Here is a 17,232-nt window from a genome sequence, read left to right on the forward strand (position 1 = left end):
CTTTCCACGCCGGCGCTATCAGCGTGCAGCTCGTACAGTCGGTCAGCCTGCACACATCCTCACTGCACAGATGAGCTTTTCCCTGCTGAACTCTCTGTCCATGTCACACTATTTTTTTCTGTCCCTTTGAGCAAATGGGTACAAAAAGATAGGATGATATTGGATTTTACAGTTGCATTTGTTTTTTGGATGGATGCTCTGGTAACAAGAGCCTCAAAATAGTAAAATGCATACTAGAAGAGAAAGTATTCCAAAAATAGGCCTGTATCTGTTACGATGTTTTTAGACATCTTTTAGGGCTTCATGATGAAGAGAAAAATAATTAACTGTAGTTATTTTGACCAATATTGCAAGTGTAATACAATTTGCAATGTTAGAGGGAATAACCATTTTTGGAACATCATTCACATTATAAGTGAAAAATATATTGAAATTCTCTTGGTATGATTTTTAAAAGGAGCTCTACTATCTAAGGAGTGTTCTTATTTACAATACCCGGACTCCTCTGCTTACCCCAATATTAATTCAGAATTACATGTTCACATATTTCGCATTTAGGTACTATTGCTCTTACTGGGATTTGGATATTGCACGACTCGAAATGTAGATTATTTGTGCAGCCCTTACACCTTGGAATGACAATTTGAGCATGCTTTTTCACTTAAGACTCTCTGTTTCAGATCAGGACTGTCTGTGTGTGTCAGGCCTTGCCAGGCAGCTGAAATAGACTCCATGGGAGGGTGTGCTCTCTCACAGGCGTCCGTTACAGGCCTGGCCACATCTGCAGCGGGCCAGCCATCTGCACCCATTGTCTCAGAGGCACAACACAGCCCTGCACGCATGGCTAGCCTCGTAAAGGCAGGCCCTTTCCACTCTGTCCTCCTCCATCCCTCAGCGTGTGAGGAAGAAATGACTTCTTAATAAGTCAAAAGGGACAGCAGGAGTGGAGAATCAAGCTAGAAGTAAGGCAAATGTTATGGGTAGTTTTGCAAAGGACAGGAACCTCAAAGATCAGTAAAGCATGGTCACTTTCACTATAAATGATGTTGTCCACCTGCTTACTCTGATATTAAGCACAATCTCACTGGGTTTACTTTGTTGGCTATCTCCATTCGAGTTTATAGTAGAATTGAAGTAATATACAAAAATCCCACATGATAATATGTGGTCTACTCAAAACAAGATGATTATCAGAGAATGATTATCAAAGTCGAAAACCTCAAACTATACCTCATAAGTTTTATGAATGTATTGCATTCACACTGTAGGGTAAAACACTTAACTTAATGCTTAAAGTAGCATATCATATACTAACCATGTCTCTAATACACTATCAATGTGTCATTGACAAGTCCTAATACTGTATCATATGGCAATGTGGTCTTAATGCTTATCCCTTTAAAACTATGCTCACATGCATTCAAAACTGAGTGCAGATTGATGGCAGCTTAAATGTGTACAAAATATTCAGATAATGTCAAATAAAATAAAGCAACGTTTGTAACAAAGAAAAGCATCAAGTGTGTTATTCGTACTCTCCTACTCTATTGATAATGAGGATTTATTGTGGCACAGTTAACAATGTGCAATGTGAATGCGTTAGTGGGAGGGATTATCCACCAAGTAGGGCAAGTGGCTGAGGCTAAAGACTGCAATTCCATCGAGCCTAGTTCATTTCAGTCAGCCGCTCAGAGCACAGACGGGACAAGGAGAGCAATTCAGCGCTGCTTTTTTTGTCCAAGTCCCCCCCAAAAAGTGAAAATGGTCAAGTACATGCGACAGCACAGCGAGCTGAAGCTCGAAGAGGTTCTGTCGGAGTCTGATGCGTCCATGGACCAGCAGGATTTTGGAGAATTGTCCGACTATTCTTTCAGCGACGTTTTATACTCCAAATGTTCCGCAATGGACCAAATCGGCACTTTCATGAAGAACGTGCAAGTGCTGCTTGATGCAGCAAATTACATAGAAAATGTCGAGAAGAACAACGGAAGTAAGTAAACACGGGCAGCAGGGGATATTAACACGTTATGCGCCGAGCAGACAACAAAAGAGGCGAAGGCGACAAAAGACGCGCAGCGGACAGATGAGCTGGCCCGGCAGCAGTCAATGATAGTTCACCTGCTACTGATAAACTGTAGTCGAATAGACCTAATACACAACATATCCACAATCGAAAATAAGTTGGAAAATTGCCTACATAAATTCAGAAAAATTGCATCTCCAGAGACAGATTATATTGCAAGCTTTAAACTAAATTATTTTCTGCTCCCTTTAAAACTGGTTTTCTGCAGAGGCTTCATCGAAAAAGGACGATCATTCTTTATTAAAGAAAGAAATAAGGGCACATCTAGGTGAATTCAAGCAGCCTAAATTTTTATTTTTATGCGAGACTCCTTATTCTCTATTTAATCTGTTATCTCGGTTGTCTGCAGCTCAATTCAAGCTTATCCCATGCATTCAGATAACCTATTGCATCCATTTCAAAAAATAAATATCGCATCCAAGGACCATACATCTTATAAAAACGGCGATTTAGAGTTTATTTCCTCTTAACATTTCCAATTCAAGAACCTCCTATCAGTTCAGGAGCAGCTGCTGCTTCCTTGTATGTGTTGTTCACATGGTTTCCACATGGAACAAATTGTAAAGTTGTCATTGGTCCGCACACATGTTCCCAGCGCGAGAGTCACTGCAGACAGCCAATCACAGACAGGTTCACGTCTGACGTGGGATGTTACTGGGAAGGAGGGTTCAAGGGAACTGTAAACGTTTTTGAGAACAGGAAGAAAACTAGACTATATAAGTGTACATACAAATATAATGCAAGGCTATTGATATTAGCATTTTTAAGAAGGATTGTGAGTTTTAATTATTAAAGTAAATCCTTAGGTGTTTGGCCACATATTTAAATGTAATTTAGAATTCAGGTCACATCAATTATTCAAATCTAAGCCATTGAGAAGCCTTTTTACTTCTATCACATTTGTAAAAACGGTGCATTGTATTTTAGTCCTATTCATCTCTTTTCATCACCAGAATGTGAGCATGGTTATGCTTCAACATACCCAGACACCGAGACTGCACATCAACAGAAACAGCGTAAATTCAAGAACAGGAAGTTGGACAATATACACAATAGGTAAGTCAATGTGTTAAAAAATATAGTACATATGACTATAATGTGTCTTCATTACATATGGATTAAAAATACATTCAAAATCTTCCTAGATACAGAATTGTCATTCATAAACCATTTTTAACATTAACAGGGGTTAGGTTTTTGAATGTAGATTGTACAATATGCTGTATTTTGCATCATTAGGATTTGTCAACAGTTTTGTTTGTATGTTTATGATTTCAACAGGTCAGCACACAATGAACTGGAAAAGAATAGGTGAGTAGAACTACCTTGAAAACATTATTTATATGCATGTTTATGACAATACAGTCAGTACTGAAAGGTAAAGATGAATCTAAGGGAACATGGAAAGAAGCACGATGATGATGACTTGTATAGGCACTTTGGCTAATCTTCTAAGGTTTCTGTTTCCATCTTACTTCAATCAACTTCGTTGTTATGTAGGCATAACAATATGTGCAAAAGTCAAACAGAAAAATGAGATAAAGACCAGATATTTAAAGCATTTTAACTGCTTTAGCAAATGGAGGTTCACAGGGAGTCTATCTGAAGAGCCTGCTGCCTCAAAATGGAGCTTCAAGCTGATAAACCAAAAGCTACTACTGTACATTCTGCCAGGTTTGCATATCTTGGTGCATACCACTTTCAAATGAGATGCACTGCAGGCCTATAAATCAGCTTATTATCAATATAGAACTCATAATAAAGGCATCTTTATCACCATTGGTGTGTATGATTGCAGAAATCATTTTGCATGGCAAATAAAACGATGATGTAATGCATCACCAATAGCAGCACTGTTCCTGGAGGACATGAAGACATTTCCCCAGTCAGCAAATGGGAACCATCTGTTTACAGGCTCCTTCCTGAGAGAGTCTCATGCGCAAATCTAACAGTAGCTAGCTTCTATTGCCCCAGAATGAGGAAGCCTCTGCTTGAGCTAGACATGAATGTCAGAACACGTTTATCCTCAAATTACATTCCCAGATAATCTCCAAAAGCATGCCAAGTGTGTGTGAATCTTTGTTTGAGGGATGCACTAGATTATAAGGAAAATGGCATCTTCAACTGCAAGGCTTATTTCACATCAGGCTGTTTTAGATAACAAAATGGTTGCCAATGCAGAGAGAAGAGATGACATCATAATTTGACCTACATTTTATTCACTTATCTGAAAGGACAGCGAGTGTCCTTCGCCAGTTTCTGCATTTGGTCAGACCACAAGCCCCGAGGCCTTGGTGGATCAGAATCAGTATTGAGCTGACCTCAGCACCTTTACAATCTGGGGCCAGACAGATCTATACAGTATTGCAAAGGAGTATGATGGTATGGCTAACTAGAAAAATGGACAAACAAATAAATCAGATACTTGAATACCTCGATTATGACATTGCTCATCCCAGATGTATAATGCTATTATAATTAGAATCGATCCAATCCAAAAGGGATTTGCCTCAACTATTACAACACTAATCAAATTGGATATGGGGGATATATTATAATCTGATTTAATCCGGATCAGTGCAGGGGACAATAATATATTAGTCTGAAAATTCATATCGCTGTCTGCATAATTGCTGTACAATGCATATTACTCCATGCACACTGTCTCTTAAGAGAAATGACCTGTCTTGGTTGTCCCTTCCTACAGACGAGCACATCTCCGCCTGTGTTTGGAGAGGTTGAAGTCCCTCATCCCTCTGGGACCAGAGTGCAGTCGGCACACAACACTGGGACTGCTCAACAAGGCCAAAGTACATATCAAGGTGAGTTGCTCATGTAGTATGTTACCATCATGGAACAAAGGGCACAATTCGGTCCATTTCTGTGCTCAGAGGTAATGACTTCAGCAGATTTATAAACTGCTTCCACTGCGTTACCCACATGTTAATGGTTGGTAATACCAGTTAAAGAAAGTAGGAGTAGCCATATAAAAAGTCCTGAGGCTGAATTCGACAAGAGACTAAAGTGGCTAAATGGAATTGAGCCAATGTGACTTTTTTGTATTTATTTCTGTGCTTTTTCTTCTGTGACACATCAAAATGCCATCTGTCATCTATTCAAACATAACTGAGTTTTACGCTCTCAAAGAAAAAAGTGCCAATTACTCACGTATAGAATTAAGAGACATATGGCTGCTCGCTTGAGTAAAACAATGTTTGATGTCCTATTGACAGCAAAAATAGATCTGAGGTACAACAGAGAATGACTTTGACCTAGCACCCATTTGGCTTTTTTCTGAGACAGAATGTAAATCCATAGTGATGGTTTACAAAAGGCTTACCAGTCAATATACTGATCCTGTTTTTATTTTTAGAACAAAATTATATTTTAATCTCTTAGCTCTCACCCTTGGTGGCACATATCCTCTTATTTCTCCTCGAGGAACTATCTGCTGTGATACTTTTTTTCAGTTGTGGTCATAGTGCAGCTCTACTGTCTACATACAGTATAGAGCCTTAAATGAGGCTCTTGTTTTTATGTTTAACTGTTAGAACTTCCCACATCAATAGAGCCTGAGTATGTCTGAACTGCAGATGTGATTCTGTTGCATTAAAGCATCAAAGACTCAACACTTTGCCCCCACTGATGGCTGCAGTCTAAACCAGATCAGACATTTTCGGGGAAAAATCTATTTTCTTTATCCATAAGCATACTCCTGTAATGGGAAGCAGTAGGGATGACTGTGGGCTGCAATATGAAAACAATCCTCGCAACAATCTGGGATTTTATTACAGCAGTGGAAATGGATTGAGTACCTACTATATATTGTCAACTGTTGACTTTGGACTTGCCTGTTTAAAGTCCAAGCCATTTGGTGTCTGAGTGCTGCTGTGTTTTATGTTTGGAACCAGAGGTTGTGTAGGACAGTAAAAGGGTAGAACAGGTGCAGACAGCATGAAGCTCACGGATGCAGGAAGCAAAAACTAAAAAAGGGTTGTGCAACAGGAAAGCATGTCTGCGCTACGTTTACTTGCATTGATTCACCAAACTCTTCTTGCAAGGAATTTCTGAAATGAACAATCCTTCATTTTCTATGCCTTCGTGCAAATATATTTCTTAGTAATTTGGAGAATCAATTAGAAATATTAACCATGAACAACCACTTATACAATACAGCACGTGACTGTGCAAGACTATCATACAGTATGTCTTATTTGATTAAATGTATCGTTGACATATCAACGCAAAGCTCTAAGGTACACTCTTAACCAATTAAAATGCGTAATACAGGATGTTGTTGTTCTTTTTTTAATGATCAGCTGTACAGATAGCACACCAGTGGCCTAGGGTTTTTTCCCCACCAGCAGTAAATCTTGCAAACATAATTTGAGTAATTATTAATATTCCACTGCAGTGGTATTACTCCGTTTTTTAAAATGTATGACATAATAAGATGTGATGATTGGTATGACTGGGGTTCATAGTGCACCTTGAGAGCTTTGCTTTTACATAAGCTTGTCAGACATAGTTAAGTGAGCAATTTGTGTTTGTTGTTTGAGGTATAAAGGCAGGCTTTATCTAGAATTGCTATTAAATAACACACCTATCCTATAGCCATTTTTCTTTTGAATCCACCGCACACAGACACACCACCTACTCCATTGAGCAACGTGCTGTCTTTGTGCGTTAAATATTTAATTGGAAGGCACGGGGGCGTCACATTTGACGGTAGCTACAACTAAATATTAACACCACTGCACACGAGACAAGTTCACCATCCTCTCATGCATAGAGTATATTAATCATAAGGAACATCTACAGAAGTGCATCCATCACGGTTTGATTTATTTGCTAAGTTATTCATAGAAAAACCAAACGTGCCAGGTGGGATCCATACATACTGATTGTTCTGATTATCGTTACATAAAAACAAAACAACTAAGTGTTCTGCATTTCCCTCTTCTTCAGAAACTTGAAGAGACGGACCGGAGGAGTTTGCACCAGCTGGAGAACCTAGAGAGGGAGCAGAGGCACCTGCAGAGGCAGCTCTCCCAGCTGCAGCCCCATGGAGACTGGGAGAGGGTCCGTAAAGACAGCCTGGGCTCCCGCATGGACTCTGAACGCTCAGAGTCTGACAGAGGTTCGTTTCCGACTAAGATCCGTTACCCAGGGGCAAACTTTTTAGTCTAGGTGCACAATTGATTACATTTGAATTGTGCGCCATTGTCTATCCTTATGTGACATATTAGTGTATTTGATGTGGGGCCTAAAATAGTTACGGCTAATATACCTGTATTTTTCACATAGCAAAGCATATTTTAGCAACAGAAATAATGTTAGTTTTTCTCTAATATATTGCAGCCCTAATTTGTACTCAATCAGGAATGTGGTACAACATGGAAGGGAAAGCAGTTATCTTAATGTGAGAGTACAATACAAATATTTTGGAACTAAAATAAATCCATAATTGATAAATGAATAATCAATATTGATCAAAACGGTCACAAATATAATGTCTGTGCATCCTTAATTTATAGTGTCATTAATGTGTGTCACCATATTAACTAAGGCAAGCACCATTTTTAAATATTTCTCCCTGCATGATTCAGAAAATGAACCCATTCTCTTTTCTTTGTGCAGAGGAGATTGAAGTCGATGTGGAAAGCACTGAGTTCTCCCATGGAGAAATGGACAGTGTGAGCACCAGTGGGGCAAGTGACCTGGACGACCACAGCAGCCGGCAGAGCACGGCTAGTGATGAGGGCTACTCCACCTGCAGTCTAAAACTGGCCTTCTCTGCTTAAAGCACCAGCCTATACGTTCACTTTAGCTGCAGTCTTTTATGGCTTACACTTTTCAACGTACCAGCCTACAGCTCCACTCTACTCTGCAGTTTAAGTTATCTGTCATCAGAAGAAGAACCCGTCTCGATCACACCTTTACCTGACAAGTCCAACGTGTACACCCAATGAACCAGCCTTAAGGTAACTCAGTATAAACGCTGAAAATGTGTCCTTCCAAAAAGCCTGTGGGGCTCTTCTACATCTGTCTGAAACATTTAACACAAAAGCCTCAAATGTAACTTTGTAGGCAAATAATACTGTATCCTCAGTTTAAGACTGACCCATCACCTGAATGTCCCTTAACCGATTACCAGCTTGAAATTAACCATACCTGCACGACCCATAACCCCCAGTTTCCAACACTGAAGAGGAAACTCCACCTTTAGTCAAGATGATCCTCTCAAACCAGCAAAAACACTAAAAACCCAATACCAGCTAGAAGTTCACCATTGGGAACGTTTGCTCCATTTGCCTTGTAAAAACATTGCCCCTATTCTTAGGATAATATATCCAGACAGCACTTCTTTTTAGTGTACAAGCCAGTGGCAAGGGCTATGATGTCGCATTCCAAAATGTTTATAACACTGAAACCCACTGCTTTAGGAGCCACAAGCATCACTGACCCATGTGGCATCCCCTCTATTGACTGAAATGCAGTCGTATTCAACGGCGGTGGTGTAGTCCACTTTTCTTATTCTAATTTATTTTACATATGATTATAGTATTTATTTTTGTTATATTTAATTTGACTTGAGCTAGGTCTTGGTTTTGCTTGAATGTTTTATTTCTTTCTTCTTTTTTTTACATGTTTACCAAATTGCATGACGAATTATTAACCCCTACAGAAGCAAACGCAGTGCTAAAGGTCGAATGCATTGCTCGATTTTATCTTCTTTTACACTGTGCACAAATTCTATTGTATTGAGACAGTAATAAGCTATCCCGCAATTGTCGAAGCACAAGGCTCAAAGCAATAAAGCATCGTTTCATTATATCTTAAATGTTGGCTGTGTTCAGCACACTGTACGTCCAACACCAAATTGCAGTTTGCTAGTAATCCACTGACTCCAGTAGTATCAGTTTTAATATTCAGCAGTAAACATGATTGTAATTGATTTTAAAAAGCTATGGTGCATGTGTATTGAATGTAGCTTGTCAAATCATGTTGTGTGCATTGGATTGACAAGTCTTTAAAAGTATCTGTAGCATGAACAACAAACACTACAGGACACTAATTTTGCTTCTTACTTCAATGTTTAATACGGTTTCTTTTGTTTTATTCTAGCAGAAAACGATCACATACTTAAGATTTGGAGATTTCCCATTATTAATCCAATGTATATTTGACATACTATTGCACTGCTGACCTGTTAGAATCCATGAAACCAAATAAGGCATTTCAATATGGCCATTTATCTGCATTTGTTTTGGTCAATGTCCTAAGGAGATCACCACCAAATTGTGTCTTAACATGGGTATTGCACAAAGTTCCTTGTTACAGGTCCCCCACCAACCCCCAACCAGTTTGGGAAACTATATAAAATGCACTATGAAAAAGACTTTTGTTAAGGATATGTCAAAGCACATCCCAGAATGTTTCTCTCGTGCTTAATCAGCCATCCAAGGTGACTGTTTTGCAAAACATGCTGCTGGTCCCCTGCTAGTACGATGTTAAAGACCCTGAATACTGTCCCTGGAATCTTAATAAACCTCTACCACCCAGACATAAATCTGTGATGTCTTTTCTTTTATTGGTAAGCCAACCATAAATGCTCAAATCATCATCGTGTGTTGGATAAGTCACATATAAAATGAAACAAGTCAGTAATAAAGCTCTCAAAGCCCCCTGAACGAACAAATGTCAAACAAAAGCGTGTGTGAAATAAATGGGATGAATAAACAGTTGCAACATGCCTCCCATGTTATTACTGATGGTACAAGTCTTTACTGCCACCTACAGGACCATAAATATATCATTTGAAAAAGGAGGTAAAGAGGTGGAAGTCGTTATTTAAAAAACTGAAAACAAACAATGTTTATTGGACTGTTATGTACAGAGAAATCTAAACGTAAATTCAGCCATTTCAAATCAACATCATTATTGAAGTGTATACCCCCCCCCCCCCACAATGGGTCAGTGTTTAAAATACAGCTTCAAAATGTACAACAAACAAGATCTGCAGGTGTATATTTATTCTCGTCTTAGCAGGTATTTGGCCTCAGCGGAACCTGAACACAAACAACAAACTCTACGATTTATCTAAAACACCACTTCCTGTTCTTACACAACAGGCGACTTTGTTCCAGTGCTGGGAAAAGTAACCCTGTCTGGGATTTTTCTGTTGTACTTCGATATATATAAGAAAACTACATCAATATTTCAAACATGGTGTACAAGCAATTCCTTTCAAAGCTTCCTTTACTTGGGAAATGAAAGTAATGTATAAACACAATGGAAAACACCGATACAGGAAGTATACAGTGGATCAGTATATACAGAATATATCAGGTCATTGTGGCATTAGATGTCTGACATTATATTTAGATGTGTCATGGTACTGCGTCATTGGCTTGTCTGCAATACCACATGTTCCCACTCCCACCTTTCCATTGACGCTTTCTGGAGATGCAAATATGCTTCTCTTGACCTAAAAAAAAACCCACAAAAAAAAGACATTGTAAATGATTAATAATATAACAACTGGACAATTCTAACTATATACACATTTACAATCGTCCCACAGCTGTGATAAAACTAGTTTCAAGTGTTCTAGTTCTCCAGTAATGTACAACGCTGAAGTATGCAATGCAGAGTGAAGGACAAAATGGGCTTGTTATTATATTTCACATTATATTTATTTAAAGAAATCTATGCAACCTTACGAAGTCCCAGTTTTACTCTAGTAAATAAAGTTCTCAATGTTGTTACTAGACAGCAAAAGAAAAGAGACTGGCACAACGGAACTATAAGCCACGGTGTTTCCTCAATGCACCATGGATTTCCCAGCATAAAGATGTGTGAAAAAGCAAACGTACCTGTCCTTTCTTGTTCTTTGAGTAGGCTTTGTTGTTGAACTGTTGCCACTTTGACTTTTGTTCCTCCCTCTCTTGCTCCAGTTCCTTCATCCTCAGTACCTTTTTCTGGGCTTTCTTCTTCTTATACTCTCTCTGCTCTGCTATCTGTTCTTTCCTAGAAAGACAAACAAGGAGAACAGAAACCTTTAACATTGCATCCATGTTGTACAAATGCAATCACAAACATAAGAAACATGTAACTTATGTATGTGTAAAACCACGACACAGCCGGGCCTTGGAAGGGTTTGTTTTTATGTCTATTTAAAGAAAAATCTATAATCATCTGTGTAGCAACCTTGAAATGATAACGACCTGCTTCAAATGTACCCATGTCATTGAAAGGCAATACAAGGACACCACAACAGTGTTTCTGAAAACTACTGCACTTATGAAGTTCTAGATTTTTATTCAGAAGGGGTTGCTCACAGTTGCATTTACTAAAAGGTAACTTATTTAGAAAAGAATATATGCAACTTGCACAGTGTAATGTCGATGTCAATATTTCCCTTGAATAGGCTGGATGTAAGCAAAGGTTTAAATGTATGCCTATAAATAAAGTGAGACTCAAGAGCTTTTAGTTCATACTTTGATTTTGGCTTCCCATCGTCGTCAGTTCGTTTCCCCTCCTCAGATGGCTTGAGGTTCTGCAGAGGAATCACTTCAGCATTCCCGTACCCGGCGAAGGTAACGGCTGCGGTGCCGTTCTCCCGGTCTATCTCCTCAATCTCAGCCTCATATATCCTGCCAAAGAATCACGTCTGTAAGCAGGTGAGTATGAGCCAAATACACAAGCTCTACTTCATAAACAATGGTTTATTCGTATATATGAAAAGTGAATCGGTACAATCTGTCATTATTTGAGCATTTTGTACAGTAACAACTTGCCTTATAGAGGCTCATCAAATGTAAAAACATCTTCATTTAATAATAAAAAGGTAAATAGAAAATTGTATGGCAATTTGTCTTGGAAAGTTTGTAATGAAAAGAGGCTGGTGATACTCACTGTCCGTCCTGATTCCACACAGCCAGGCAGCTGTCACCCACTTTCCAGCCATGCTTCACAGGTACTGTCTCTGAGCTATTGGTAGTTGAAGCACTCTCAGCGGGTTGTGAGGACAGGAGGTCTGTTGTTAGATCGATTACTTCCTGCAGAAAAAAAACCAAGTTATTCTCAGTGTTTTTGACTTTTCCTTAAATTAAGCACTCTGGGGAGTAAAAACGTCATTCTTTTAAAATGTAGACATAAAAGTATGATAATGCTGTAGCAAAAGTATCATTTTCACATGATTAACCTGCACTTCAATTTGAAATTCAATGTTTCCAGTAGTAACAATGCTTTTAAGCTTTTATTTCGAACAAGAACGTATACATACTCTTAAGTGTAATTCAATATATGTTATTACATTATAGTCACACAAACCTGCAGGTCTTTCTGGAGTTTAAGGAGGTCTTCATTTTCCTCGTCGGTTGATAAGGCAACTTCTACTTGCTGTAGCTGGGCTTTGTAGCTGTTCAACTGTTTCACCAAGTCTTCCGACATCTGTACGTATTCAAAAATAATTAGCGGTTTTGGCTAACGTTAGCATATCCCAAAAGCTAATGGTAAACATCTTACAATAACGAGCCATCACACACTAACGTTCCTATAATCAGACTCAATTATCCATGCGTGTTCACATTCGACTGGGTGAAGCGTGGACATATCATAATCAAGCGTTAGAGGATAAACAAGATGAACACATTAGCTTGACGCTAAAACTGTTAGCAATACCCCTCGGCCTTCTTTCGTCGACGTGCATTTGACGGACAACGGCTAGTGCTAGCAGCGAGCAGCCGAGGGGCAATCACAAAAAGCATATTTCATGGTGTAAACTTACCTCAGTATATATGGTTTTCAATTATAAATACGGCAATCATTCAAATTTCAAGTCGAAGATTTCCCAAATTGACTGCTGAAAAGAACAACAGCACTTCGTTTCTTCCTCCCGTACACAAATAGCAAACCGGATGTCGTCGAACGAGTTTCTCGCGATAAAAAGGAATATCTAAATAAATACAACGCAATGTCTCGTTAGCGCCCCCAGCGGCAATGCTCATTGCTCACTGCTCGAAATACAGTCTCCTGATCATTTTCCCATACTGGAAAGCCATGTAGCTATTATTGACTTACAAGTGTGGGACATGACTGTTCGTACTGCGACTGTATCCGTCCCATGCGTAATGGTTAGTGTTGTGTCTGACTGTGGTAAGAAATTACCGTTTTTGTTGAGGCTACTCTTTGAACTGTTAGTCAAAAAAAAAGGTTATGAACCACTGTCAAAATTACAATACTTAAATAGATACGTAAGTATCAAAAACCGTGACATCAGTAGCCTATATATCGAAAAAATCTGGCAAACATACAGTATTGCAAAATCAAGTTAAATCATTCCAATAGATTTCATATTGAAGCATTATTTGCCTCGCACAAGACAATAAATATTATATTTGAGTATCAAATACACAAAGTGTGTCAGTGCATTCATTCAGTTTGATTTATTCACTATTTAATTAGGGGAAAAAAGTTTGTCAAGATACATTTTTTATTACTGTAAATGTGCTGCTGTTACTCTAGCACTACTAGTGAGTGATCTCTTTAGTTAGAGGCTGCAATCTCTCTAGTGATTCAGATTGTATTTCCAGTTATTTTTCTCTCAGGATATACCTGAACAATTTGTTCATGAAGAAAGACAGGAAAACCATAAAGAAACTCTTAATCTATTGTAATTTAATAAACTACAGATATTACTTGTATAAATCAAAAATACTATTAATGTCATAATCAGCTAATGGTTTCAGGGTCTGGGAGCAACAACAAATTGCTTTTAAATCTCCAGTAGCAGATGAACTCCGCCCATTCCTGATCTCACTGAAGTGGAGCCGGCATCGCAGATACTCAGCGTCAGATCAAGCCCATATAAAAAGAAGAACTCTCCACTTGAACCACAGCAGATGACAGGATCTCCCTGAGCCGGCACTATCTGTAATGTAAGTCTGTATTATGATTAGTATGTTTTATGCTAAAAATGTTGCTGGGTAAAGATTTTTTTTTTTAAGACTAGAAGTATTTTAAAAATCATCTTCTTATGTGGGAACTGGGAATATATCATGGTTCCCTTTATTCCTTTCATTGTTTTTGGTCTTTTTTTAATACAAAAGAGACAATTCTCATATTTTTTCTCTGTTTGCTGTCTTTTTTCTCAGTGAAAAAGAATAAAGATTTTTTGAAGAAAATCTCCATGTGAACAAAATGAAAAGACTGAATTCTCTGAGGCTGTATTCTTAAATGGATATTACCAACATACTGCTGGCAAGCACAGCTTCCACTGTTGGGACAATATCGTCGACACCACAGCTCATCCTGATGGGTTGTCTTAACTTAACTAGCGGAAATGAGACTTTTCATGGCAGGCACCCTTATACTGTGCAGACCTCTGTGCCTTTAACCATCCTAGTGGGCATCCTCATCCTGCAAACTGTGTTTGGCAATGTCATGGTAGTAATTGCTGTGATCACAAGCAGAGCCCTGAGAGCGCCTCAGAACTTGTTTTTAGTCTCTCTGGCATGTGCGGACATCCTGGTTGCCACCTCAGTGATGCCTTTTTCTTTAGCCAATGAACTGATGGGTTACTGGTACTTTGGGAAAGTGTGGTGTGAAATCTACCTGGCTTTGGATGTGCTCTTCTGCACCTCGTCCATCGTTCACCTGTGTGCCATCAGCCTGGACAGATACTGGTCTGTCTCTCAAGCCATTGAGTACAACCTGAGAAGGACGCCACGCAGGATTAAATGCACAGTCTTCGGAGTTTGGGTACTGGCAGCTATTATATCATTCCCTCCACTTATCACAATGAAAAAGGACGAGGGTAAAGAGGACCGCCCCGAATGTAAAATTAATGAGGAGAAATGGTATATCATATTCTCCAGCACTGCCTCTTTCTTTGCACCATGTGTCATTATGATCATGGTGTATGTTAGAATATACCTGATTGCCAAGAAAAGAACAAGAGCCCCGCCAGAAAGGCAGAGAGTATTCGGCAACACAGAAGACGCAAAGTGTGGTTTGAACCCCCAGGAGAGAAAAGACGGAGAAGAGAGGGAGGAGGAAGAGGGGGAGGGCGCAGAGATCAACGGGCTGGATGTGGAGGAGGAACCATCCTCGTCTGACGGGAATGACACTATCCTGTGTTCCCTGAAGAAGAGGAGTTGTATGAGAACAGCCAAAGGGGCTCAGGTGAAGCCCGGGGAAACCTCTCTGAAGCCAGAGGCGCAGCCCTGCGTTGGTCCGAGCAAGTGGAAAGGGAGGCAGTACAGAGAGAGGCGCTTCACATTTGTTCTGGCTGTGGTCATGGGAGTGTTTGTTCTTTGCTGGTTCCCCTTTTTCTTCACGTACTCGCTCACAGCTGTGTGTGACACCTGCTGCGTCCCAGAGACACTGTTCAAAATGTTCTTCTGGTTCGGTTACTGCAATAGCTCACTTAACCCTGTTATTTACACCATATTCAATAATGACTTTAGGAGGTCTTTTAAAAAGATCCTTTGCAAAAGGGACAGGGGAACTTTATAAATAGGATTTTTATGAATGCATTTTAAAATACAGCATTTTTGGTCATCTGTACCTAAGCTCCGTTAAGTGTAAATATTACACAGACATTAAAGTATATTTATGGAATATTTGAAAATGTGAAAAGTAGCATGTTTTGCCTTTGTGTACCACATCAGCAAATATCTGTAATACTAAAATCATGCAAGATATCTTATGTGAAGTGTATCCCAGCTAGTATTATAATGTGACAACCTTTGAGTTTACATTGTACAATTGTGACAACATGGATTATACATTTTCTACATGTATTTGTATATTTGTAACAGTATTCAGTCAACCTTCATATCTTTTTCATGGTTTGGGTCTTAATGCCTTTAAAGACAGACTGACAGTGTGAGTTAGACACAGAAAGACTCAGAACAAGATAAAACGGGTTATAGGGAAAATAATAGTATGACATGCTGCAAATACATCCACTATAAATGGCACTAGTTGGTAAACAACACGGCCAATAATTTCATTATGACTGAACTCAATCATCAATTACTCTGCCAGAGAAATGTGGAGAAACTATGCATGCTTTTGGACAGTTTTCCTCTGTAAATTACCATCATAATGAAACAAAACGCATATAGAAAAGTGCATAATTGTAAATGCTGCAGTACTGCAAATAAACAAAATAATCTTTGCATAATAGTACAAACTATAGCAAATAAAAGCATATTGTACCATCAAAGACATTATTCCTGTATGATTTAACATCTCCTTCACTCATAACAACCACAACACATGACAATTATATGAAAAGAAAATTACGCCACAGAGGTACGGGTGGTGGTGCGACAATATTGAATGGAGTTTGTCATGAATTACAGCTCTTCATATCCAGGATATCATTACATCTTCCCCTGGAGTCAAACACAAAGCGTGCAGCGATAGAAATATGACTGACTGGTGCAAATTACACTGCAAGGGTAATATCCACACAAGCTTATCAACATGGTGATCTGCTTGTTCAACACGCTGTTTCTTCTCCTTTTTAAGCACACTGTTGACAGCAGGATAACCTTTCTTTATATCCACTTTGTCTTTAACAAATAGACTTTTAGATCATTATCAGTCTGTGAACCTTACAAGTAAACCACCATCCATAATTGCTTCAACTAAGCACACGTTTACACCCTGGACTTCTCACATATAACATTGAGTGATTCCCAGGACTTGATCTCTGGGACTCTGGTGTTTTAAGATTCCTGTGGTACACATGTTCTTAAAATACAACATCTTTACTCACCACAAATGGTAAACTATAGATACACTGTTTTGCTAATGGAGTTCCCACGAACAATTTGACACGAGAAATATTGGAAAACACTGGTATTTGTGGCTTTGTGGCAATGAGAATTCATGCAACGTCTAATTCCCGCGTGGTTGTTAAATCATCGCAGCACTTTGATAGGAATGATTCAGACAGTTGGTATCAATGCGCGTAAAACTGTACAGGAAAAGCCCTGCCATTGCAGCACTTATGAAGAATGCAAATAAACAGACGTTCTAGCTTTAAACGAAAGCTCATCAATCAACATGATGTAACATTTACTACCATAAAACATTAGCAAGACCAAATTCCTTCAGATATTTGTCCT

At 38.9% G+C, this 17,232-nt stretch overlaps 3 protein-coding genes across 3 annotated transcripts; 2 read left to right on the forward strand and 1 right to left on the reverse strand.

Moving 5' to 3' along the window:
- The first annotated feature begins 1,651 nt into the window (after window positions 1–1,651).
- LOC134858701 (max-interacting protein 1-like) lies at window positions 1,652–10,051 on the forward strand. The gene is made up of 6 exons (XM_063874727.1): window positions 1,652–1,990; window positions 3,037–3,139; window positions 3,365–3,394; window positions 4,791–4,905; window positions 7,052–7,223; window positions 7,724–10,051. Exons 1-6 carry the CDS (start codon window positions 1,762–1,764, stop codon window positions 7,885–7,887), a joined length of 813 nt encoding a protein of 270 aa, XP_063730797.1. The 5' UTR covers window positions 1,652–1,761; the 3' UTR covers window positions 7,888–10,051.
- On the reverse strand, window positions 9,657–13,049 carry smndc1 (survival motor neuron domain containing 1). The gene is made up of 6 exons (XM_063874728.1): window positions 12,879–13,049; window positions 12,422–12,541; window positions 12,005–12,147; window positions 11,587–11,742; window positions 10,963–11,116; window positions 9,657–10,574 (listed from the first exon to the last, which is right to left on the reverse strand). Exons 2-6 carry the CDS (start codon window positions 12,539–12,541, stop codon window positions 10,437–10,439), a joined length of 711 nt encoding a protein of 236 aa, XP_063730798.1. The 5' UTR covers window positions 12,879–13,049; the 3' UTR covers window positions 9,657–10,436.
- A 954-nt stretch (window positions 13,050–14,003) lies between these two features.
- On the forward strand, window positions 14,004–16,179 carry LOC134858941 (alpha-2A adrenergic receptor-like). Its single transcript, XM_063875182.1, has one exon. The coding sequence runs from the start codon at window positions 14,327–14,329 to the stop codon at window positions 15,605–15,607; it is 1,281 nt and encodes a 426-aa protein (XP_063731252.1). The 5' UTR covers window positions 14,004–14,326; the 3' UTR covers window positions 15,608–16,179.
- Window positions 16,180–17,232: the final 1,053 nt, after the last annotated feature.

The sequence above is a fragment of the Eleginops maclovinus genome, chromosome 22 (assembly GCF_036324505.1).
Source record: "Eleginops maclovinus isolate JMC-PN-2008 ecotype Puerto Natales chromosome 22, JC_Emac_rtc_rv5, whole genome shotgun sequence".
NCBI classification, from domain to species: domain Eukaryota; kingdom Metazoa; phylum Chordata; class Actinopteri; order Perciformes; family Eleginopidae; genus Eleginops; species Eleginops maclovinus.

Excerpts from the sequence above, each read along its gene's own strand:
- LOC134858701 (XM_063874727.1), top strand. The coding sequence starts at position 1,762 with ATGGTCAAGTACATGCGACAGCACAGCGAGCTGAAGCTCGAAGAGGTT. Across the intron at positions 3,395-4,790 it reads AATGAACTGGAAAAGAATAG|ACGAGCACATCTCCGCCTGT; the intron begins GTGAGTAGAACT and ends CCCTTCCTACAG. Across the intron at positions 7,224-7,723 it reads ACGCTCAGAGTCTGACAGAG|AGGAGATTGAAGTCGATGTG; the intron begins GTTCGTTTCCGA and ends TTCTTTGTGCAG.
- smndc1 (XM_063874728.1), bottom strand. The coding sequence starts at position 12,541 with ATGTCGGAAGACTTGGTGAAACAGTTGAACAGCTACAAAGCCCAGCTA. Across the intron at positions 11,743-12,004 it reads GTGTGGAATCAGGACGGACA|GATATATGAGGCTGAGATTG; the intron begins GTGAGTATCACC and ends ATTCTTTGGCAG. Across the intron at positions 10,575-10,962 it reads CAAAGAACAAGAAAGGACAG|GTCAAGAGAAGCATATTTGC; the intron begins GTACGTTTGCTT and ends GTTTTTTTTTAG.
- LOC134858941 (XM_063875182.1), top strand. The coding sequence starts at position 14,327 with ATGGATATTACCAACATACTGCTGGCAAGCACAGCTTCCACTGTTGGG.